Source organism: Mugil cephalus, chromosome 3 (genome assembly GCF_022458985.1).
Source record: "Mugil cephalus isolate CIBA_MC_2020 chromosome 3, CIBA_Mcephalus_1.1, whole genome shotgun sequence".
NCBI lineage: Eukaryota > Metazoa > Chordata > Actinopteri > Mugiliformes > Mugilidae > Mugil > Mugil cephalus.
Genome location: NC_061772.1, coordinates 14,772,221 through 14,797,540, shown reverse-complemented (window position 1 = coordinate 14,797,540; position 25,320 = coordinate 14,772,221). Strand labels below are relative to the sequence as shown.

Below are 25,320 nucleotides of genomic sequence, written 5' to 3'. Positions count from 1 at the left end.
ACTGTTGACTTTGTATATTCCACAAGGTCTCGGGGATTGAGTGGAGGAAGGAAGGCGAGGGGCACTGCAGTACGATGCCATGCAGAGTCTGAGTTTGTCAGCAGCTCATAAGCTCGGAGTTCAAAGAGCAATATGAAAGAAAATCTGTCTTGGCAGTGGTTTCCTCCCGTGTGTTTGCCAGCTCACTGCTTCCATCAGACTGTACCCAGTGGTCATCAATTAGAAAAACTGAAGGGTGTCATCCACACACTAGTAAAGCCACTATTTGGGTTTTAGTTGACAGCAATGCTGAAAATATTTCAGGACTAGATTCACAGAAGGCCTTCGCAGAATATGATCACTGTCCTGTAAAGTGAGCAAAGTTTTGTTTTATAGTTTCAAATGCGCAAAAACAAGGCAACAAATATGCACATAGGGTAACATTTAAGTACACATTTTCCCTTCAACTAGAAGTTTGGGATGAAGAAAGCCTATTATGAGATCACTAGCCTCACAGGCTTAGTGTATGAGTATAGATTTTGCCAAAGAATTTTTTTTTTTTTTTTTTTTTTTGAGTGATTAAAAAAAAAAGTTATTCTATTTTGTATATTCTTGAAAACGGCAAAGCTTTTATAAACTTTCTTGTATTCAGTATCACACAGCATGGCCTATTTTTGGTCTATCAGTGTTAAAAGTTTATAAAAGGTTTTTAAAATCAAGGGTAGGAGATCTTTGAATCCCTGTTAGGGATATTCACAGATGAACCCAATCCTGCAACTATGTCTCTTTGGTTGTATTGGTTTTCACGCTGAAACGTTTTGATCATGTTTTGTCTCTGCATTATTTAAGGTTGCAGCCACAATCTGTTTTCTGTGTAAAGCCTCTAAAAACCTGCAGCTGGTAGCTGAAAGACAAAATTAGCAGCTAGTGACAGAGCCAGATAGTTTCCCACAGGAGGTGGTGAAAACTATACCAGAGCTAACAGAGCGGTTTATACTCACCAAGGGCCAGAAACATGGCTCCTAATCATGGGCAAACTTGCTGCATATATGTATGCTTGACCTGTAAATAGGCGGCTCTTTGATAAAAAGTTTGCCATTGCATATAGATAAGATTAAGATGGATATTTGTCAATTTTTTCTGCTGTGGAAACAGCAGTTGTGGAATTTGCTTTATTTAAACAGATTAAAAATAAAGAAATACACACTGAAATTTATGAAAATAAAATAAAAACCCTTCCAGATATGTGTCTGTTACAAATTGCTTTTGGACATTACGCAAAGTCTGCAGCAGCAAATATTAAAATTTAAAAAATCAGGCCATCCTTACACCTCATACCTAAAGGTCATTTAAAGCCTTGCATGAGGAAACATCTCAACTCATAATTCTTGAAATATATCATTATTGGGGTAATGTATTGGATGAATTACTTTGCAAACACTGGGCGCCTGGAGGGTGACCTGTGACAATTCCATACAACACCTCCCTGAAGGAATTCATTTTCATATCCCACCGGCTGTCTTAATCACCATGTCTCACCGTGACAGAGAGTTCACTCTGGCTGCTCACAAATCAAGAATGGGATTTTAAATTGGATTCACTGCTGTCCGGGAGTATTCTTTATGTGTAGCAACAAGGATTTTAAATTAATTCGAGGTTTCTTGATCAAAACTGCATCATTATTTACAGTTCATTGTGGTTTATTGGGATGGCCTATTTGAGAATACAAGATTTTAGAGAGCACATAGGTGAGAATTTCACAGAGTATACACAGAGTAACCTATACAGTATGTCTCATATCAAATTTGTGAAAGGATTAGCATATAGGGCACATAATAGAAAAACCATCTGTTCCAGCTCGGTATCTTCTTTAATCTCCTGATCTTCAACTGACACATTCCAAATCTGCCATGAGATTTAAACACATACAGATTTACAAAAAATATATCTGACTGTGCAAGAATATCTCGTACCTAGAGATTGTTAACTGATTATACTTGCAGAATGACAAAGTGCAATATCGTTGCCTGCATTTTGTTAAACATTTAGTATCAACACAAACCTGAAACACACAAAAAAATACATAAAAAAACAATTCCTTTGTTGTTTTAATGACACTAGCTCTGGGATTAGAGATGTGCATAGAAACTGTGAGTAGCACTTGAAAAAAAGGCAATATAAGCGTGAGAGCAGGGATGCTGTAGAAATCAATACAGCACTGCATACACATTGCTTTGATCGTGTACAGCAGGACCGGGAGATTAAGTAATACAGATTCTTCTTGACAGGCCGATCATTAACGCTAGTTTGCAATCTGTCTGTGCATCCACTCGTCCTGTCTAACGGCTCGGGAACGACAAGTGTTCTACATAAGTGAATTTAGGAGGCTGCGTGTAAGACAGTGGCTATAACAGGCCAAGCTGTGTGCTGGGTGTACTTTGTCTGTGTAAATCATCATCGGACTTCAATCACACCAAACCCAGCAACATATAAGTAAAGAAAAAGATTGCATGTTTGAGATCGAACGCTGTGGTTTCCTGAAAGAAAAAAGTAATCACCAGATCTTTGTAGCTGGGAATAAATTAAATTTGGACTTTTGCCCTTTGTCCCACCACTAAAACAGGTTTCAGCATCCACCTAACTCCAGGCTTACTCACCCTTCTCCCTTCAATCCAGTCAGGGGTCATTCTGCTTAACTGATTTAGTGCGGTGATCCAAGGACACAAAGCACTATTTCATATGCCACTGATATTCACAACGGTCTACACATGATTTTTCTGGCCAAAGTCTGCCCCCTTTTGCTTCTTTGCAACACACACACTCACATGAACCCAAAACAAAATCAGCTTTCAATATGGCCCAGTTGTGGAAATTACTGTCGCTGATACATTACAGAGATCTAAAATATAATGTAGGGGATTATGCTTTGATATCAGCTCTTACTTACTATTGTGTGTCAGAGAAAAAACACCTGCCCTCTATCCCAGAAGGATCATCGGATTAATCTTGGTAAGACGTAACACACCCAGATGGTCAGACAGGAAAAATTAGAAAAATATGCAATATGAATACATTTGTCTCGTGTAATATCAAATATGATTCATCTATCATAGAGATAATGGCTTGATGCATTGGTGTACTTAGCAAAGAGACAAAGTTAATTTCTTTATAGGCCAAATATTTCTACCAGGATTCCCCCGTAATAAAAATGGTTCTTCTGGGAGTATTATTTAAATTAAACAAAAGCCATCTATCTGGTTTGCATAGTAATGGCAAACAGCTACCTTGTGCATTGATTCATTTATAGTTACATTTCAATGCTGCAAACACAATGCACTCAGGAAGATATGTTACCGCCTGCCATGTGTTATTTATTGTTTTCTGCAGCAATAAATACAGTCTGGTGCAAAACCAAGAAGACATTACTTGGATTCTGGTGCTTGTTTTAAGGTACAATTCTTTAAAGCAAAAGAGCCCATTGAGTGTCACACATTACACTTTGCTGTTTATTAGGAGGGAGACTGAAATGCGATATGGTAATCTCCAGCAGCACGATCGCAACTCCCCAATGGCCAGTGGGCCTCAACTTCCTGGCGAAGGTCTTTTTCAATATCCTGCAAACATGGACGATGGTGGCATGCGTGCTATCCGGTACTCAAAACACAGAGGGGATCTATGGACCGCAGACAAGACCCAACGACGGAAGGCAGATCACAGGTAGCAGCGATAGGAGGAGGCACAACGCCCATGAGCAGAACACTGACTCATACATTGACGCACCTCTTCTGTCACACTACAAAACAAAGCTGTTTTCATGCAACAAATTCAACATACTGACCACATGGTGGAACAGGACATTACTATTGACAGTCATCTGAAATCAAATCTTCCAAAATGGAAAAGTAGTATACTTATTCAACAGCTTTACACACTATAATTGTTCTAATTATTTTATGAACCTCTCAGAAGTAGGTGTTGCGCGAATTGAATGCTTTTAAAGTCCAGTCGACAAGTCGCCAATTACGTCACTAATCAGGAAGAAATGGTTTGCAATACTTAAATCTCTATTGTTGCATTACAGATATATTGTAGCGTCACACACAAAGGACGCTGAGGCTTTCTGCAAGTGTATGAAGCTTGAACACGGCCTACTCAGTCGGAGCCGAAGCCAACACTGTAAACACGGTCAGTCTGCGGCTCTCGATTATGGCGCAACTTCCGGCTCGCGCATGATGCATTCACAGACAACACACTCCACAAACACAGAAACAACTAATAGAACAGCGGAACTGAAAATAAATTTCGAAAGCAGTCCGTTAAGCTACAACAGACATTAAATGCGGTACAAACGATACTAGATATTGTGCGTTGCAGATATAGCCTATAGCTAGGCATTGCCTATCGGCACTGTCATTAGCGGGTTTTGAGAAAAAAAAAAGGTATTTGTCCGAAGCCGTCTACATGCTGCAACTAAAGGCGAAATGTCATTTACAGTGAAATTCAACGGCAAACTGTTCGTTACCGCAGGATGTTTAGTGTTGTTAACTGACTGCTGTCGAGAGGATTTGTATCACTCCTCTGCTAGCGTTAGCGGATGCCTAATTTAGATTAGTGTGCATTGCAGTAGTACGTTTGTTGTATTTCAGAATTGACTTACACATTTTTCATGACGCTGTAGAATGGGCCTCATCTTTAGTGAAGTATTTCCACACATTTTATGAAGCGCTGCCAGTTTGCCTCACCTGTCTTCTCACCTGCGCACATGTTGTCATTGTCATGTGACCAGCGATAAAGCCTCATGACATCAAAAAAAAAAAACAAACAAAAAAAACCCCTCCACCTCATCATTGTTTGGGAAATTTTCATACACAAGTGCAGATGGACTGGACACCCAAGATATAATAATATAATATAATAATATTTTCCAGTAATTGCATTTCGTTAATATTTGCCTCAACAGCTCCATGTTTTATTTTAATTTGTGTTACCTTCAATCATTGCACTATTCATTCATTTTATGATTGCTATAAAGGATTATTGTTAATAAAGAATCATCATGGCCACCCACCAACCCCTCAAACTGCTGTGGTGTGCAATGGGTTTCTTGGGGTCCTGTAGGGTACTCATAGTGGGGGTAAGTAATTCAACACTCTCTTGCTAACAAGGTGACACAGGGTCAAACTGAAAAAATAAGAAAAGCTTTATTGAATCATGCTCTCTCATCTTCAAAGGTGACATCGAGCTCGTTTTTGACAGGGAATAGGAAATTCACTTTTGTTTGGAATTTGTGACGGTCGGTCAATTATCAATGACCTACTGAACTTCATGAATTACTGTTATCTTCCAGGAAGCCGGTTTGGTAAAGTGAATGCGTGGACTAGTTTGAGCCACTTCAAATGTGACTGATGTCTGAATTTAGGGTGAATGGCAAAAGAAAGAGAGGTTAAATTTGGTCCAACTGTTGAAGCATGCTGCAAGTTGCACATATAATTAAAATCATTATGTTTGTGTGCACTCTAACCAGATTAAAGTTGTTTACCTAGATATATTACACTTTCTATGAATAAAAGCCTGTCAACTTTCTACAATTCAGCATGTATTTGAATTAAATACCTTAATTTGCTCTTGTCTGGCAAATAATGATACAGCATGGCCACATAATATGTTAAAAGGCAGCTAGATGTTTTTAAAGGAGCCAGGAAAAATGGTGCCAGACATGGTCGCCTTCTTCCTTTAATGAGTGAAAGCAAATGATACATTTGATTTCCCAGAGGGTCTCTGATGATTTGGAAACCATATTCTCATTCTCTTTTAATGGACAATTACTTACCTTCTGATTGTTTTTTCATTCCTAATTACACTCCAAGGGAAAATAAATCACAATTTGCATAAAAAAAATGGTGTTAATGTGTGAACTATGGCTGAGGTGGGACCCTCAGATTATGAGCCAAAATATTTACAAGTAAATTGTTCCAGTGAAGATTGAAATGGTAGAATTAAGTAATAATTGTCCAAGGGTTTAGTAGTTTACATTCCAAAATAAAAAGGAGTACTGCTGAAGAGCCGGAAGCTTCCACTGCAAACAGCATAATAGCTAATAGTCTGTCACAGCTTGCAGAACTGTCAGGAGCACAAGACAGACATTTGAGCACTGCTTTCACTCACTTGCATCATGCAGTATTTCATTTTCTTCCAACAATCCAGGTACCGATGTTCCTCACTTATCAAGGCTATCCATTTACTGTGACGACCAAATCAGATCCTTACTTAAAAAATTCATCCCCCAAGTGTCAGCCTGCATGCGCACAACAAGCAAGAGGCACGGCACTCCAAAATACCACTGTGAATATTTCAGAGTTACTAAAAGCAATCCAAGGTAGACATTCATATTTCATATGCGTGTCTTCCTACCTCGAGATATCTTTGAGACTGATTTGTCCTTGATGTAAGAAAGGCATCAATATTTGAATTCAGAAAGATCAGACAAACAAACAGGCCGATACGGTGTCCATCACGAAGCGCTGGATTAACAAGCGGGCTGGCCCGAGTTGTGAAAACTCATAGCTCAAATTACACGCACCGGGACCTTCTACAAGACTGAAATCGCTCAGATACTGTACATACATGCCATACAAGAAACAATACAGCAGAAAGTCGAATGCAGGATCCTGATTTAAGACAAATACAAATAAAAGAACAAAAACAAGTTTAACCAAGGATTCAGCTTCTACAGAGATGGTTTGGGAGAGGAGAAAGACAAATATTCTGCCGGTAGAGGACAGAAACTGTGAAGTGCTGCAGCGGGGTCAGCCCTCCCCTCTCTTGCTTATTTTCGTCTGCTGTTGCCAACATCTGCCACAGAGTGGTGCCGACGCTGCCGTCTTGGAGTGAGGCAGGGCCAGCCCTGTGTCCCATAAACACACACAAATCATTTACATGCTGTACTCATCAAAGGCAACTCTTCCGCGTCTCCGCCGAGACCTGCTGCTGATCTGAGCTTCCAATATTGCATCTCGGAGCATTGCGACTAACCTTTGCAACTGCCAAGAATGTGATTAATTTTTTAAATACAGCTGTTGACCTATTATTGAGATGGAGAGGAGCCACGCGAGACAGTCATCTCCTCTCCTCGGTATAATGGAATGCATTATTGCATCAGTGTTTACAAGGCGTGCTAAAAGAGAAACAGAATGAGGGAGAAAGCATTAAATAAAGCAATTCTGCTAATGTCGCTTTGGGCCTTGTGCACACACGAAGTGTCAATCAAAATGCGCAATTCTTTGATTCATTGCCGTTTGCTCTGGCAGTTGCATCTGAGAGAAGAGTGGTGACACAACGTGGAACAATAATTACCCCGCAGTGTTAAAGTCCTCCAGTGTCTTGGTGCATTCATAAATAAAATATGTTCAAGATAATGGATTTATGTTCAATAATTCATCATCCGAATGTTTCAAACAGAGTGATATAATATGTGTCACAGTATTCTGTAACACAGTGCTTAGCCAAATTAAGTTATCTTGAAACAGATTTATTGACAGGGCTGTTGCTGCATTCATTTACTCAGCAACCATTGCTTAATTACTCCTGCAAAGCGCATAAAACAAACAATGCCAATAGACTGATTCTAAACCACTCAGTGTCAGTCTTAACTACGCACTCAGACTAACTATGCTTTCACGGCTGGACCGGAGAGCGCCGAACATAACACGCTATCTTCCTACAACACTTTGAGAAGCTGCGACTTGGAGTGAGAGGAGAGCAGTGGGATACTGTGATATTTGTCATTCATGACCTTGGTGCTAGCCAGCCATATACAGGCTGTTTGGTTTGATGACCCATCAGAGAATCTGTCCAGAGCCAGAGGAGTGGGGGGAGGGGGGAGGGGAGGGTGACATCCAGGTTTGCGATCTGTTCAGCTGGACTGGGGTCAATCAGTGGGTCTGCTGATCCACAGCCAGCTGGAGAGCCTTGATACGACTGGCCTTCATGTCCAGAATGTCCCGTTCCCAGTCGCAAGAGGAGGCCACACTGGCACGATGAAGGAACCCACTCGTGCTCATAATTAATGGCACAAGTTTGCGCGGTGTACGACCAGAGCAAGCATACTGCAGAGTTGCATTTAGTTGCTTCCGTAAGTAGAAACTACTGAAAAATACAATGAAATCATGAATATTTATAAACGGAAATTGCTTCCAACTAAGGCAACACGTGTGATTTGCAAGCTGTGGTGTTAACACCGAAGTACAAATCAGCTCTAGTTGTATAAAGCATTGTGTAGCACCATGATTGTGTTTAAATCAGCCATCTAAGCCACAAACAAATACAAATGGAGGAGATGCACTTTGCAATCAACAGCAACAAGACACCCACTTCACAAAAAGACAACAGTATTTCATCGAAACACACACGTATGCACGCACGCACACACGCGCACACACACACACATACTGTGAGGGGCTTAAGTCTGGAGAAAGCTTAAGCATTCGACACAGGGAAAAAGAAAACAATTTACATGCAAATCAAACCTTATCATCACAATCTCTTTATGCCACTTTCCGCAAAATTGCATTCATATGCACAAAGGCATTCAATTACTGTAGCCATGGCTCAACTTTTCACATCTCAGCGTTTTCTATTTGGAGAGGCAGCCCCATGTACATTTAATAGGTAGCCATTCTGTTCCCCCAGCTCTGCGAGAGATCACTGCGAGTGTGTCAGTTAGAGGAGATGGCAGCATGTATCAGTGCATGAAATAAACCTCCTGCTCCAAAGTGACAGGCCCTGGATATTGTTGGCAAATGGATGTTAAATTCACTCTGCAACCACCAACAGCAGCCCCGGCTATGAAAAATTAACTGTACTCTGGCTAAAGGGAAGGGAAATTGCTTTGCTAGATATACCACAAAATCCTGTTTGCGAGCTATCCATCTGTCAGATCTCTTTGCAAAAAAAGTCCTTCAGCTCTCTCTATTAAAGAGTCTGCTCTATGCTGTGCAGTGTAATCCAGTATGAGAGCGGAAACAAAGAGATGTCAAAGAGAGTTAGAATAAATCCTAAATCTATGCAGCAGATTACACGCCAGCAAAGGAGACTGGCTCCACGGAACAGACAGTGGTGCTAGGCGTGTGTTAACCACCAGAGGGCGACAATTCTGAACGCGCCGATGCAAGTCAGAACATTTCTGGGTGCCTTCTGGGTATTATCTTAAAATCTGCAGTGTTCAAGAATAATTTGACAACAAGATGTAAATATTTAATTTGCAAATGGTTAAATTTAAGTATTAAATATTTTGTCCTTTTACTTTGAATTTTCATGTGCAGACGATCAGTGAAAATAATCTGTTTTTCTATGGATTTATTAAGACCCAAAGGTCAACACTTAGAACATTCTGTTGCCAGACACTGCAGGGCACCCTCAGTAGGCCTATAGTGAGTCACAACAGTTTCAGAAGCACAAGGGAGACTTACGCAATAATCGGAAGGTGGTTTACTGCTGGGCTGATCGGTGCACTTAGTTTCAGACCGATACAGGGGCCAGTTTTCCCATCTCACCGCCAGATGTCAACATACCACCTTAAATAACTTTTGACCCGTCTGCAGCTGGGTGTCGCTGTGGTTCTCTACTGTTAAAATGTCTGCTCCATAATTTAAGTAGTTGCGAGAGATATCAGTTTATTAGAATGATTCATTCTCCTTCCTTTGATCCAGCGGAGAGCCTCGTGGCATGTGGAATAAAACTTACGCCACAGATTTCGACAAAATGGAGCAAGTGTTATTGTGACTTTTAGACATTTCTTGTCCCTGCGAGGCTAAAAAGTTTCCCCAGATGGTGGGAGATCAGGGATTCTGAAATTAACAGATGTTAACAGATGTGCAGGATGCAGGCAATACCACCCACTCCTTTCAACAGAAAAGTCGCAAGCAGGCTGTTTCTATGGGCAATTATTTCATCGCTTGACTTCGAGACTTGTACAATTTTGCAAAAATGCTAAACACTGGGCCATGCCCTCATTCAAAACAAAAAGGAAGACTGGCAGGCATCATTTGAGTTATTTGACCAATTTACACTTTTTGGGGCGGTGTTTAATTTATTTTTGTTAGTTTGTCAAAAACGTCCTCTGCTCTCATCTTAAGCTTTTAGTCTTGTATGGACACGGATGAGTGAGAAAAGTAACCACAAGTGCATCATCACGTATTCGCTCTGCGGGCCCCCACCCATTCGCTCCCCTTTCCCAACCTGGAGACTGCGCAGAAAGCATCGAGGGGAAAAAGTGCATGTGCAAGCAAAACTGAAAAAGTTCATAGAGCCGAGGCGCAGGATGTCCCGTTAAGGAGGAAAAAAAAAAAAAAAAAAAAAAAAACTCCAGAGGAGCTGAGGCAACACAGACTGACGGGGCTTAGAGGACTGCTGCTCAGAGCGAACGGCATTCACCACACCTAAAGTACTGTTAAGCGGAGGAAAAATGGGGTCTCCGACGATATTTAGTTGTCGTCGGGTTGTTCTTAAAGTGTTTTTGCTGCAGTTCATCGCCTTTCAAGTAGCAAATGCGCGTCCTTCTCCTATTATCAGGTTTCCCGGAGACGACACTACACCAAAAACAGACAAAGAAGTTGCTCTGGTAAGTTCTGTTAGTTTTTTTGTTTTGTTTTTTGTTTTTTTGCTTTTTGCATGTGAAAATACATCTAAGCGAGTCATGCAGTGTTGAATTTGGGTTTTACGCACGACGCACAAGAACTTTAGGGAAGTAGTTCTATTTATTGTAAATATTATTAGTTTTACGCTACTTTAAACCACTTTTGTCTCCCCCTCAGCACTATCTGAATAAGTTTTATGGATGCCCACAAGACAGATGTAACCTTATGGTACTCAAAGACACCCTGAAGAAAATGCAAAAGTTCTTCGCTCTGCAAGAAACGGGAGAGATCGATGCCAAAACTGTGGAGATCATGAAAAAGCCCCGCTGTGGCGTCCCAGATGTGGCCAATTACAACTTCTTCCACAGGAAACCCATGTGGCAGAAGAACGACATCACATACAGGTCAGAGAATTAACATCAGTACCTACACATTTCTGGGATGTTTTCAGATGAGATTAGTGCCTAAATAATGATATCATATAGGTCACATAGGTTTTACGAAAGAACTGGGTCATTTCAGATGCATCCTCCTTCACTGTACAGGATGATGTTTGCAAGTCTTGACCCCTCCCACCCATAAATCAAAGCGGCTGAGAAAAACATTGAGAAATAATACTTGACCCGTCCTGACCCCTTGAGCTCATCCACCCGCTCCTCAGACTCCAGCTCACCCCACCCCCATCCACACAGTCCAAAGCGCTTGCATCTCATCATGTCTTGCTAACACCAGCATTCCTTCGCAGTATGTGTCAGGTCCTTTGTTTTCATTATGCTCTGAGGTCTGCAACAATGTGGACTTAGTTTATTTATATCTGCGGCTTTGTGTGTCCTGATCATTCCAGCCCGTCTGCCTGCGTGTTTGTGAGGAAGACTGCATGCCAAAGGCAACAACAACTACGAAATCTAAGACTGTTTTTTAGGAAAACGACAGACAGAGAAGCAGGCTTTGCGGCCAGATGAACATTGTTTCAGGAAGCACTTTCGCAGATGACTCATAGAGTGTTATTGGCCAACTCGTTTTCCATGATACTTAGGAGAGAAGGGAGATCTAGTGATAGGCCTACATGTGCTGCAAAACGCACCACTCAAAGAGCTGTCGCTTTTCTTTTTCTCTACCCGTCTCATTTGTATTCTCTGAACACTGTCTAGAATCCTGGGTCACACTCCTGACCTGGACGAGGAAGTCATCAACGACGCTTTCTTCAGGGCCTTCAAAGTTTGGAGTGATGTCACGCCGCTCACTTTCACCCGCATCATGGATGGCGAGGCGGACATCATGATCAACTTTGGTCGAAATGGTATGCCTTGTGTATAGAGGGGAAAATATATAGAAACCATATTTCATATGGAAAAAAAAACATCTAAAAAACATCTGCAGTCACTTGAATGTCTGAAATTCAAAAATGAAGTCATGAACAAATGAGACTTATATGTCCTCAAAACACCCTTCTTAGTATAACTCTCTTTGGGTTTTTGGCACACAAATGAAGTCCCACTTTAACGTTAAAAGAGTTTTGTTGTAAGTACTCCAATAACCAGGAAACAGATGAACACTACCCCGTAGATTAAGTGTAAAGGAACAATAACCTACATGTTGTCATGTTGTTGCAGTGACTCCGCACCCTGTCATGTTATATTTCAGGGCCACTTCATAAAACAGTGGGAATTGCGGTCTTAACGCAGGCCATCCCAGTCACTCCAGCTAAAATAACCATTCGCTATTTACTCACAGTGTTATAATATCAGTCCGTCTAGCCAGAGCTGACCCTGTTGAGAAATAATCCAGTAATTATGGAGGAACACAAACAAAAGCTTTCCACTTCAGATGATGTGAAACACAAACTTTGGTTCGTGTCAGGAAGTAGGCCGTAGCTCCACACGTCGGGTTTTAAATCTCCTTTCTTCTTCTTCTTCTTCCTGTTGACTGATATTCCCAACAGAGCACGGAGACGGCTACCCCTTTGATGGTAAGGATGGCCTCTTGGCTCACGCCTTTGCCCCTGGGCCAGGAATTGGGGGCGACTCCCACTTTGATGATGACGAGCAGTGGACACTGGGAGACGGCCAAGGTAAAGGAGACAGAAAAAAACAAAAACAAAACAAGTGTGCTGCATAAACTCTACTCTTTTGTTGACTCCAACTGTTTCTGATTTGTTCATTAATAGATTATTTGTATCACGGTGCTTCAAGATACATGCATGTTCGTAATTAAAAAGCAATAAAAGGGATCTATATGATTTATCATCTTTAACAGACGTCAGATGAGCTTTTGACATTGATACCGTTTTTTTTTTCCTTTTCAGATACTTTGTTTTGATTGTCTTAACTTTGTGTGAACTTTCTGGCACTTGATATGACAAACCACAGCCATCTGGAAGCTGAATAGAAAACAAAAGTCTCAGTTGCACTGTACACATTTGTATCTGCACAAGCATTGACCCAGATAGTTCTGCTCAGGATATTTTCCATTATTCATATCCTTTGTATGGATTTATAATTGTGCAGAAATAATCTATAAACCTATTTTTCCTGCCTTGTGGTCCAAAAAAAAAAAAAATCTCAGAACAGAGATCTAAGATGACCTGTTGTCGTATTTTATAATGTGCCTCCTTTTTCATTCTTTTACATAACAAATCATGAGGATTTTACGTTATGCCGTTTGGTGTTTTATTTGGTCCTTTCACAAACCCCAACCTCAATTGCAAAATTATGGTTCCAGAGAAACGGCTGATGGTAATGATGATTTATAGTAAAGGAGTTTACCCATGAAAAAGCCTCATTATGAGTCTTTATCCTTTTTTTCACAGTGGTGAAGGTGAAGTTTGGCAATGCCGACGGAGAGTTCTGTAAATTCCCCTTCCTGTTCATGGGCACCGAGTACAACAGCTGTACGTCTCAGGGCCGTGACGACGGCTTCCTGTGGTGCTCCACCACTTACAACTTTGATGAGGACGGCAAATACGGCTTCTGCCCTCACGAATGTAAGACTCCCCTTTTTAGATGCCTCCTCACAGATCTTGCCTTCGTGTGTTTGTGAAGTTTTACGATTCTGTGGCCGCACGCAACCGTAACCTCATTGTTATCATGCCCTACTTGCATCTTATTGAGCATTTTGCAGTTTGGTAAAGAAAGAAAGGCAGTGCTTCAGTACTGGCAAAGCAGTACTTCATATCAAACTATCGCTATATCCAAAGCAGCTCTGCTGAGTTTGGATGAGAAGAAAGTAGGTTGAACAGTATGCCAGGAGAGTGTTGTCTTTGTTCGGAGTGGATTATGGAACATTTCTTTTCCAAGTCACTGCCCCACTTTTAAACATGCGGCTTTGTCAAACATTTTGTTTATCTGTGTTATGTTGCTGTCCATGGTACTAACACGATCACGCGCCCATTATAACCAACTGCCAAAGTACACATGTACTAAGTTGTTTTATATGATGGAAACATGAGTGAGGCCTGTTTCTGCTGGAGCTCAAGCTTTTGTGTTGAAGTAAAAAAAAGAAAACAAAAAAAAATGTTTCCTTTATTTGAATTTCTCTTCTTCGCCGGGCACATACCGATATGTATGACACTGCGTATCTTTACAGTGCTCTTCACCCTGGGTGGAAATGCAGAGGGTGCTCCATGCAAATTCCCTTTCACCTTCCAGGGGGAGAAGTACGACAGCTGCACCACTCAAGGCAGGGATGATGGTTACCGCTGGTGCGCCACTACTGAGGACTACGACAGCGACAAAACCTACGGCTTCTGCCCCGAAACTGGTAGGTTTCATCTACTGTCTGCTAGCGATCTTCTGCCATTTGAAAATGTTCACATACCACATATGTTCATACTGGTCGAGTGTCTTCATATAGTACATTTTATGTTTATTTTGATGTGCAATGTATGGTGCCCTGCCATGTGTGGGTCGACAGGAATCCTCCAGCTGGGGTTTTCGGTCTTGCTCGCGGTCGACTAAATGGCTGTGAAAGTATTTTAATGTGCAGTGGCAGAGCTTATTTTCCATTCTGTCAGTGGGACTGCTTTTAGGGTTGAGGTAGAGGGGTTGAGAGAGATATAGACAGGGGGAGGTACAAACCATTAAACAACCGTTAGGCCTTTCATTTGTTTTTAATTTGATTAGAAATGTAGCTTTGCCGCGGAGCCTTGCGCTTGTGCCGAATAAGAAATTATGACGAAAATCTCCGAAGAGCAAGTTTTGCCAGATTGAAAATGATCTCTCTTTGAAAGGAAATCAATGTGGGCGGGTGCTTTCTGGTTCGGCGCCCAGTGGATTAGGTATTGATGTTACGTGTTCTGCCAGCTGCTTTCATGGCAGTGTTTTCGACAGCATCTGTGCTCATTTCACAATATACAAAACAAACTTTTCTGGGGAAACATTTTGGCAGCTGAACGAGTTCATAGCGCAACGAAGTGAAGTGCGTTCACTGCACATTTCACTTTCACAGTTAAGCCCTTTTGTTTCTGTCTCCAGCGATGTCAACAGTGGGAGGAAATGCTGAAGGGAGCCCTTGTGTCTTCCCTTTCACTTTTCTGGGAGACAGCTATGATTCCTGCACCTCCTCTGGACGCAGCGACGGCAAGATGTGGTGCGCTTCCACCAAGAGTTACGATGATGACCGCAAATGGGGTTTCTGTCCCGACCAAGGTATAAAGGCACTGACCTGTAGTTTTGTGGACAATTCTTGTTCTCGTGTTACGTTTTCCGGCTCTAACTTCAAGCTCATTCACACCAAGCAGGAAAATACAGTCTGAATTTCTGAAATTAGTTGTACAACAAACCTGTATTACTGGACTCATTTATACTGACTTCTTCCTAGGCTACAGTTTGTTCCTGGTGGCCGCCCATGAGTTTGGCCATGCCCTTGGTTTGGAGCACTCTCAGGACCCCGGAGCATTGATGGCCCCGGTTTACACTTTCACGAAAGATTTCAGACTGTCCAACGATGACATCAAAGGCATCCAGGAGCTCTATGGTGAGAGGATTTGCAATATGAGGCCTAACACAAAAATAAGATTTCCTCACACGAAGATGGCTGGGTAACTCCTCTCAGAGGTTAAATACTAGTGTAAATCTTTTGACAGGTCCGGCAACAGGCAAGCCCTTGCCTCCAACCCAGGGTCCTGTCACTCCAATGGACATCTGCAGGGAGCCAGTCATCTTTGATGCTGTAGCACAAATCAGAGGAGAGACATTCTTCTTCAAAGACAGGTACTCATTTCAACCGGGAGCACTGTGTATTTTAGTCGTCTAAAACCTCCATATGTGTACTATACTTTTGTCACAGGTCTAAACTGTGGCCAGACAGGCTTGTCTGTAAGGGGACAGAACCCATTACATCACTCCCTTCAAAGGCACCAGACTCTGTTGACCAAAACAGTAATTTTATCTCACAGAACGCCAAAGTTGCTGCTCTGCCTCTGTATTCATTGATGCGTTGGCAATTAAGTCGCACAGAGTTGTGGATTTTTTGAGAAAATTCAGAATAAATATAGTCTACACTTATACTGAACGGTTATTGGGAATAACAGCAAACAGTCCATTAGTCTCAACAAGGTGCTTAAATGTACAATTCATAATGTTACCACTGGATCTGTGCATCTCAAAATGTGATGATATCATCACTGCCAAAGCCTGGTTGAGTATCCTGATAATGATGTATGGAAAGAGTGACAAACAAAACCCAACAGTCTCCTTCTCATTTTATTATCTGCTGTAACCGAAACAGAGCAGCCACCGACCAGTTTCATAATCACTTCCCCGCAAACAATGAGCAGTTTGACATGAGGTTTCTTGTAAATTATCGTTTCTCATATCGCAGCCTTGTGCCATTTGGACGCTGCGCGTTAAATGCTCGTGTCATGACGGGACAATTAGTGAGAGCGAGACGCAGACTATTCTCCCAATCATACAGTGACAACCAAAATAGTCATCACTCATAAACACAGTCTGCAGTGCTTCTCTCCACCGGCGCCAGTGAATCCAAAGTCTGGTAAGCTTAGTGCATGTCTACTGGCTGACCCTGTGTGGAAGAGGAGTTCCACGGAGTGCTGTGGTTCAGGCAACAGCCTTTGTGAGTCAGTGCACTTTCCCACAGGAAGGTGACCATTTCTTCACCACAGCTGAACTTTGTTACCGACAAATTCCCCTGATAGTCGGAAAAACAATGACATGGCAGTAAAGGAACTGATACAAGACACAAATAACATTGTAGCCGCGCTGAGTCTTTTTAATTTCAAGGGTAACAGAGCTGTACATCTGTTGAGGCCGTTTTGGAAAATTGTCCAAAACAAATAGGCCTGCAGACCACCGTGCGAGAGTCTACTCTTTCACAGCTTGGTTCACCTCACTGAAAACCTTGAGTGAGAAACTGGGAGAATCAAGCCACAGTCTTGCTCACAAGTCCTGCTTTTAATGCAGAATTACTCTTCACCTCGCTGTGGCTCCCTTCCACACAGTTGCAGTTGATCGACGCGGCAGCACAGAAACTGCCGGAGCGCTCTGCGGACCATGAAATTTTGGCCCAGTTGCTGTAAATGGAGCTGAGCTGGAACTGATTTCTCTTCTAAGTTCTAGCGGGTTAAAGATTCAGACAGAAATGAAAAGATAAACATATGTCATCTTCTATCCTGTGACCGTTAACTACTCTATGCAGATGTAAATACTTGTGGGGTAGCAGCAGCCTCGACGATGATTATATTCCCTGTTTGAGTTCGAGGACTGTGTCTCTTTTTGTTAGCTGCAAAGTGATTCTTTTAACAGATGTTTAAACCATCACAACCCGGCTAAAATATGTCAAAGCTCAAAGCAGTCAAAGCTGCAGACTACAGTTACTAGATTAAAATTTTGTGTGCTCATTGTATGTTTGCTTTATGTTTGACCATGCTCAGCAGATTAATCGGCTCAGACAAACGCGCTGTGTGAGGTTTCAAGTAATTTTTAATTTGATGCATCACAAATTCAAAACTGAAATTCTAAGTAAAATTTTAGAGAGAACCGAATGCACATAAGTGAACTTGCAGCGCCTTATTTCTCAGTGTGGACCTGTTGATTTGACTTAATGAGCTAAAGTTCCACGTCGGGCTTTTTATGCGGCAGAGAGGTTTTGTAACTTCACAGAAAGAGCGGTGCCCTCTGGGCTCAGGGGCTAAAGCTCACTTGACTATCCCACTGTAAAAGTGGAATCTGTCTTTGTTCTGACTCAGCAAATTTATGATGTCGGACAAATCTTGACATGAAGCCGTGAGTAATGCTTGGAGCACTCCCTGAGCTCAGCATAAAGTATCTGTCTGCCTGGAGGCTTAAGGAGAGGGCAATTATAATGTCTGTCTCATAGTAACAGTTTGGCCACCCTGCTGATTAGATCCAATCAAAGTGACATACAGTCTCAGGCTCAGGTGCTTGCATACAAAACAGAGCCAAGAAGAGTTAGAAGTTGCTTGCAATGTGCACTGGTAATCCTTTTTTTCTAAATTTTTTTTTTTTTTTTTTTTTTTTTTTGCTGTTGCAACTTTGCTTTATTTCTGACTAATTGGATTCCAGAAGAGCAAAAGGTGTGTCTATCTATGGTAAAACCAAACAAATTCAACCTCTTCTCACTCACTCAAAATTGAGTTCTGGTACACTGCACACAGCCACAGCATGGGTAGTTTTCCACACAATGCCAGACCATACAGCGTTAGGCTTGGTTACCTGGGAGTTTTGCACATGCTGATGAAAAATTGCTTCAAAAGACTGTAGTCTTGTTTTTACAGGCTTTTTTAATGAACAGATGAGGTCAACACTCACTGCATGCGTGTATCAGTTTTCTGTGATACTATTATTCTGTGTACGCAACTCTGCCCACTGCAGATCAAAACGACCAAACAGTGAGATAAATACCGAATGTAAATATGTATAATTAATGACTGTGTAGAACTGTTATAATGGGAGCTTTAGGTCAGTACAGCATGTTTTATATTTTAGTCCATGTATGGGAAGTCACATGTGCAACATTATTTAAAAATGTCCTATAAAACTTGTGTGATACATAAAATACATTTGAGCATTGCACTGCTTTTTTTATGATGCGTTATCGCATCATAAAATAATCGACTACCCACATAAATACACAGTCATAACAAGGTTACAACAACAAATGAATCAGAATTACTTTATTGATCCCAAGGGAAAATTACTTTTCCTTACAGCAGCTCCTACTCAAAGTGTAATGCATAAATGCAAGATAAAGGTAATAGATGCTGCTTTTTTGGCTGCTTAATATATTCATAAAGTTCAAGAATAAGAGTAAGACAACAAAACTGAAACACATTCAAAAATCTAAAACATTTGCAGTTATTTGAAGACATCTCTCGCCAAATCCTGCAAATCCGTCCTTTTCACAGGCCCAGAGGCAAAAAGTTTTTTCCCCCTTTTTATTGAATACATACAGGAAGAGAGGACTAAGGGAGGAAAGGATTAAATGAAAGCTCTGATACAGACCGAAAACCGCCTGGACGTTGTTGGTGCATGACACGAACTTAGCAAAGAGCATGGCTAAAGTAATGAAATTCATACGCGGTTAGTTGCGACTGGAACATGTCTCATCTTTCATCCTGATAAACGTAGCACGGGGCATGTGTCATGTATGTACACGGCTCATGTGCGTTCGTTGACTTTAATCGGCAACTTCACTCGGCAGATCTTTTTTCCTTCTAAAAAATAGGTCAGTGGAAAAGAGGTTGGGAAGCTGCTGTTGTTGTGCAGCTGTGTATTGGAAATCCGGGCAAGATGGGTCTTGTTCCGCTGGCGTCTCCAGCCTCAGTCCTAACGAGAACCAGATGCTCATGAATCAGGCCATTGTGGCTGGCTCGGCCAGTGAAGCACTTGCACTAAGCTAAACCCCCCATTGCACACACACACACACACACACACACACTCCCTCTCTCCCCTCACTTCGGCCCCGTCAGTTCATCTTTCACTCTCTCCCTCAGTTCATCTTCACCTCATCTACCTCACGGTCGCTCACCCACTCATTCTTTCTCTGCCAGGTTCCTGTTCAGGTCAGTCAACTTCAGAAGCAAACCCAACGGCCCTATGCTCGTGGCCACCTACTGGCCTGACCTGCCTGGCAAGATAGATGCAGCTTACGAAAACCCACTGGAGGAAAAAACGGTCTTCTTCTCAGGTACACTGCTAGAAAACTGTGAAAAAACACAGTCAGTTCAGATCATTCTAAATGGTATATAGCTCCACTTACAATGAGTGATAAAGAGACTTCTTCGCTATTTTACCGCTTGGATGCCTTTCCCTTAATGGTCAGCCATTTCTTCAACCTGAAACTTTAGGAGAAGCAGGAATGTTGGCTGAGCTCTCTCTGTTTGCGGTGTGCACTCTTGGGACATTGAGATATTCCACCATAGTTATTAGTGGTTTATGAAGCATTCCCAGCATTTTACTAATATGACAGCTTTCCTGAATACTGATGAGATTTGCACAATACAAACACAGAGAGATGATCTCATTATGAAAATGGATAAAACATTGATTTGAAGGTCCTGTGTTAAAATACTTTCCAATTAGCATAGCATACAGTATGTATCTGGAATTACTTGAGCTGCGGTTGTGTGATTATTTAACTTTTTCCTCTCTCCCAGGCAACGAGATGTGGGTCTACAAAGCTGATCAGCTGGAGAGAGGCTACCCCAAGAGACTCTCCAGCCTCGAGCTCCCCACGGACGTGCAGCAAATCGACGCCGCCTTCAACTTTAGGAAGAACCAGAAGACTTATCTGTTTGCTGGGGACAAATTCTGGCGGTAAGGAGAGGGAAACTTGAAACAGCACTTATGAGTTTACACCCACTGTATGACTCACATTAGCTTGCGCTGTTGATGCCACTGCCTCTTGTTGCACTATTGCGGAATCTGCGTCTGGATTGAGTTAGGTGTGAGTCAAACTGCACCGTGAAGCTCTGTTAGTGCTTACACAACATCAGAATTCACAGTGCTCGTGTGTTTAGTGTTTTATCTCCAAGGGGAAGTATGTGTTTCTGGTAACTCTGGAATACTTGTTAAATTGTGCACTGTATTTGTTTTGTGTGCAGATATGACGAAGATAGGAAGAGAATGGACGCTGGCTTCCCAAAACTTATCGCTGAGTCCTGGAATGGTATCCCAGATGGCATCGACGCTGCCTTCAGTCTTAATGGCATTGGTAATATCTCTATTTTTTATTTTTTTTATTTTTTTGTGTTTTAAGAGCTTCTGTATAATTTGAAAAATACTGTGTATGAAATGACTTGCATGAGGCTAAATGGTTGTTGCATGGTCTTTTGCCACAGGTTATACTGACATTACTGTAAACCATTTTCTGAAGTATGTCATACATCTAAAGCATAATATTTTTCACTCTAACTTACAAGCAGCACTGGTTTTAAGCCATAGACTGTATATAAATATGGTCAATGCACCCCCACTTCCTTGGATTGACCCAATTGACTTAACTTTTCTGGGGATGTGGGTGGCGCCATCTTGTGAGTCTGTGCAGTACGTTTCGCGAGTGGAGCTGTGTTATTGATAAGCCTCCCACAATTCCTCTAGACTCACTTATGTTTTGATCATTACTGCTCTACCGCCACCATTTACAAAGAAATGTTGGATTATATACTGTAGTTATTTACTTATTTTTTCCTACTCTCATGGTCCTAGGGGACTGCTTTATGGGACAGTTAGCATGGCAACTGGTAATCATCATGAGGCCACATCCTGTTTCTATAGCATCAGATACCTAACTGAAATAAAAACTTGATGTGTACTTTAGTGTTTTAGTTTGGCCCAAATCCCATTCACTAATGTGGAGCAGCCAGTGATCAGGAGGAGCTCTACTTGCTTTAGCTTCACAGCTGTTCCACTGTCCATCTCTATTTACAGTCTATGTTTTAGGTCCAATGATTACATTATGCCAAAACTATGAGTGTACAGCAACACCAGCATGGTTATGGTATGTTTCAGACACAATATGAAACTAGCCAGGGAGGCACAAAGCTGAGATGGCTTTTTTCAGTGTTCGAAAGTTGGGTTAACACCAACAAATCACGTGTTAGTATGTCAGTTTCATCAAACAGATGACAACATAACAATGTCAATAAGTTATCAACACTTCAACAACTCTTAAAGAATTTAAGTGGCCACTCTTGACGATTTTGTAACTTTGTAGCTCATAGCTTTAAAACAGAAGTGCTTTGACCTGAATGCTGACATGCCCATAGTCATATAATGTTACAGAGCTTTTGTTACCAGTAAAGTGCAACTTTAACAACAGTGACAGTGACTTTGTGACAATTTAGATAATTTAAATATAACTATTGAAATAACAGGATTAAGAGCAACCACACTAATTTCTTATCAGAATATGAGTCTGATAACAGACTGAACAGGTTTCATTATTGAGCGTGTTTCAACTGTTAAAGAGAGAAAAACTTAGCAATTGGATGGTCTCACAACCAATTAGAGACATTCTTAACACATTCAACTCCACTCAGAAGATGCGTTTGACTCTTTTGCAGTTACTCTACTCCATCCATAAATCCATCCATCCATCCATCCATCCATCCATCCATCCATCCATCCATCCATCCATCCATCCATCCATCCATCCATCCATCCATCCATCCCTCCATCACTTAAAGCACATCCAATTTGAATTGCCTGGCAGCTCCTTGCTGGAGCATTTCCACCACAAAAAAAATGTTGGCAGTGAAGTCGGTCTGCCTTACGCACTGAATAAATACTACACTAATGTAGCAGTCAGTCTGAAAACTATCTATAAAAAATGTGCAGATATAAGCCAACACAGATCACAGTTAAAAAAGGCTTCCTGGGCCTAACCCTTTGTTTGAATCCTAAAGCTGGTAGAAAAGGTTTTCTGTGGGGGTGGTTGTTAGGTCTCAATAACAACACTGCTGTTTTTATGTGAGCTACTTTACTAGTGTTGCATTCCTTTTCATAACATTGCAGCAAAATCCCGTCTCTCTCTATCGAGTGGGTCTGGCACTGTGCCCATGTCAGTAAAACTCCTCATATACCAGAACCCAACCATCAATGACGCCATTTAACCAGAAATGAACTGTTTAGAGGAACCGACTGAAAACAGAATGTGGAGAAATAAAACAGACCAAAAGGGAGTAGTTGTAAATTCAGGGAGTGATGTGTGGTTCGATGATGATAGGAGACAGTCAGTGGGAGAGTACAGTTGCTCTATCTTGGTTGCGCAATGATTTAATTTGCTGTGAGTGAATAACACATGGGAGTTTATGTTCGTTTTGCCTGCGGGAGGAAATGGCATCGTGCAAGACATAATCAGTGGTGAATTTACACCACCAGTAAACTTCTGCTGAGACCGTCAGCCATGTATCCCTGAGGTTAGTGGTGCTTGTGCAGATTTGTGCCTATGGCTAGCAACCTGGGGTTTTTCCATTGCTAACATGCACACACTACAGTGAGCACCCAATAGCCCCTTCCCCACACAAACATATTTATATAAGGCAAGTCTGTGACCCGCCACAGAAGCACCTCTGTATGCTTCCCGATTAGCATAATTCAGAAAGAGCGAGGCTCGACTCTGAGCCCGATTGGGTATTTTGTCACTTTGGTTGTTTTCATGTTCACATATATGTTTGTTTAAATATATGTTTACATTTGTGTTTAAATATGAATATTTTAACTCGATGTACTGTGCTCGCCTTCTACAGATTACAGCTACTTCTTCAAAGGCAGCCACTATTTCAAACTAGAAGACAGCAGCTTGAAGATTGTCAAGCTGGGAGAAATCACAAAGGACTGGCTGGGTTGCTGAGCACTCCCAAAACGCCTCGCAAATGACCAATGCCCTCGATGACGGCCTCGGCTCACGGGGGCGTTGTCGTAGTATCGCACACAACTTAAGGTCGCCGCAGTGCACACTGTTGTAAGTTTTTTATCCTGGCAACTCTGCACGCTTCCGTGGGGCACATGTCCCTCCAGCCTGTATAACCAGTCTCCAGCTTTTGACCCTCTAGACAGGCTGAACATACACAACTGGATGTTTGCTATATTTCTGTGTGATTTTGACATTTGTTATGCTGATGCAGATTTGTCACAACATGTACCCCCTGTTATGTTGTTCTTATGTATTTTTTTCTGTTCATTTGTTTTAAAAGTCAGACATCAGGTATGTCCACACTGCATTGAACGCAGTGCGATGCTGTGCTGTGAGATATTGCCGTTTTATACAAAATTGATTCTGAAAGGCTGTCAATGAATTCATGTTGGCTTGGAAGTACGTCTATGTCCAGTATACTAAATGCAATTTTATAAATGTATCCGTTTTAATTTGTTTTCTGATTGTTGTGCAATACATTTGAAAAAAATGAATTTGCACGATGTGACCGAAAATGGTGCTTTTAGAGACTGCTTTTTGCATATAGTCCTATATACATATATTTTATACTCTGTGTAACTGTCTGGTGGGGCGACTTGGTATCCACTGGATGTCAGAAAGTAGTATCCGCAGGCACACATTATTCTTCATTTGGTTAGCACTTTGTATAGGACTGTACAAGGGAACTGCACAGTATGGAGACCAAATTATTGCCATGGCAACTCCACGCTGCATTTCCCTTCACTTATGGTACAGAAGGATTAATGGCACAGGTTGCCTCTAGAGGCTGTATAGGTTTGCTGCATGATGGAATCATGACAAGAGTACCGCAGTAGTATTGTTTGATTATCTTTTTTTTTTTTTAATAAAAATATATTATTTTTTTCTTTCCTGGGTTTTAACAGTATAGTCATTGTGTGGTTTTTAATGCTTGTGCACTTTGTTACTGTCGTTAATAAAGATGGTCAATATAATAAACTACACGGGCCTCGACCTTTTCATTAAATCCATCCTAAATGTATAAAAGTAAATAAAACAAGTTCTGAATTCAAAGTATTACTACACCAGAAATACACATTTCACAACTAAAGTGTTAACAATCCAAGCAGAATGACTCTGCCAGGGTTCATGTTTATATTCATGTTTACTTGTTGTCATGATGGCAGTCATTTAAGCAGAATTTAAATGTTGTAAATATTTAATCTACTTTATATATTCCTGGCTAGTTCAGGTTGCAAACATAGAGTGTAGTATTAAAATGTGTGCAGCTGATGCAAAACAAACACACCCTGGGCTTAAAATTCAAATTTACTGCCACCTAATATTAAGTACAAGTGTAAAGCTGTAAAAAAAAAAAAAAAAAAAAAATGAAAGTAGGCTACCTCAAAGCAGTTCTTTAAAGTTCTATAAAAGAGAACTTTCTTTAAAAGTTCTTTAAAAGAGTAAAGCAAAAATACTGCTCTTTTTTAGGGCACGACATATCCTTTAAAAACTTGTTAGGAAACTGCGCCATCTTGTGGACATTTTAAGAACTGGTAAGCACGTCGACATCATTCCCTTAAAATCGTATCCATAGTAATAAATGCATATTACTAGGTGTACTGTTATTTTTTGGTGCTTTGCTGTGCATTTATTACCTCATATTTCCTCATCTCATTCCTCTCTTCGCAATATTCAATATACGCTTTGATCTCTTCTAAATTAAAAAAAAAAAATGTGCACAGAGACAGAATCCCTGCGATACAAAAATGAGTTTTCGCACAGGGAAGGAATCGATGCAAATCTACAGCAAAACCGCACTGACGGGACGCGA

General features: G+C 41.3%; 1 protein-coding gene across 1 annotated transcript; it reads left to right on the top strand.

Annotated features, from left to right (window-relative positions):
• The first annotated feature begins 10,286 nt into the window (after positions 1-10,286).
• Positions 10,287-24,488, top strand: mmp2 (matrix metallopeptidase 2). The gene is made up of 13 exons (XM_047580633.1): positions 10,287-10,597; positions 10,791-11,017; positions 11,765-11,913; positions 12,556-12,684; positions 13,423-13,596; positions 14,199-14,372; positions 15,086-15,259; positions 15,432-15,587; positions 15,697-15,823; positions 19,642-19,778; positions 20,248-20,407; positions 20,695-20,804; positions 23,341-24,488. Exons 1-13 carry the CDS (start codon positions 10,442-10,444, stop codon positions 23,442-23,444), a joined length of 1,977 nt encoding a protein of 658 aa, XP_047436589.1. The 5' UTR covers positions 10,287-10,441; the 3' UTR covers positions 23,445-24,488.
• Positions 24,489-25,320: the final 832 nt, after the last annotated feature.

Coding starts and splice junctions, on each gene's coding strand:
- mmp2 (XM_047580633.1), top strand. CDS start 10,442: ATGGGGTCTCCGACGATATTTAGTTGTCGTCGGGTTGTTCTTAAAGTG. Junction 14,373..15,085: donor CGGCTTCTGCCCCGAAACTG/GTAGGTTTCATC, acceptor TTCTGTCTCCAG/CGATGTCAACAGTGGGAGGA. Junction 19,779..20,247: donor AAAAACGGTCTTCTTCTCAG/GTACACTGCTAG, acceptor CCTCTCTCCCAG/GCAACGAGATGTGGGTCTAC.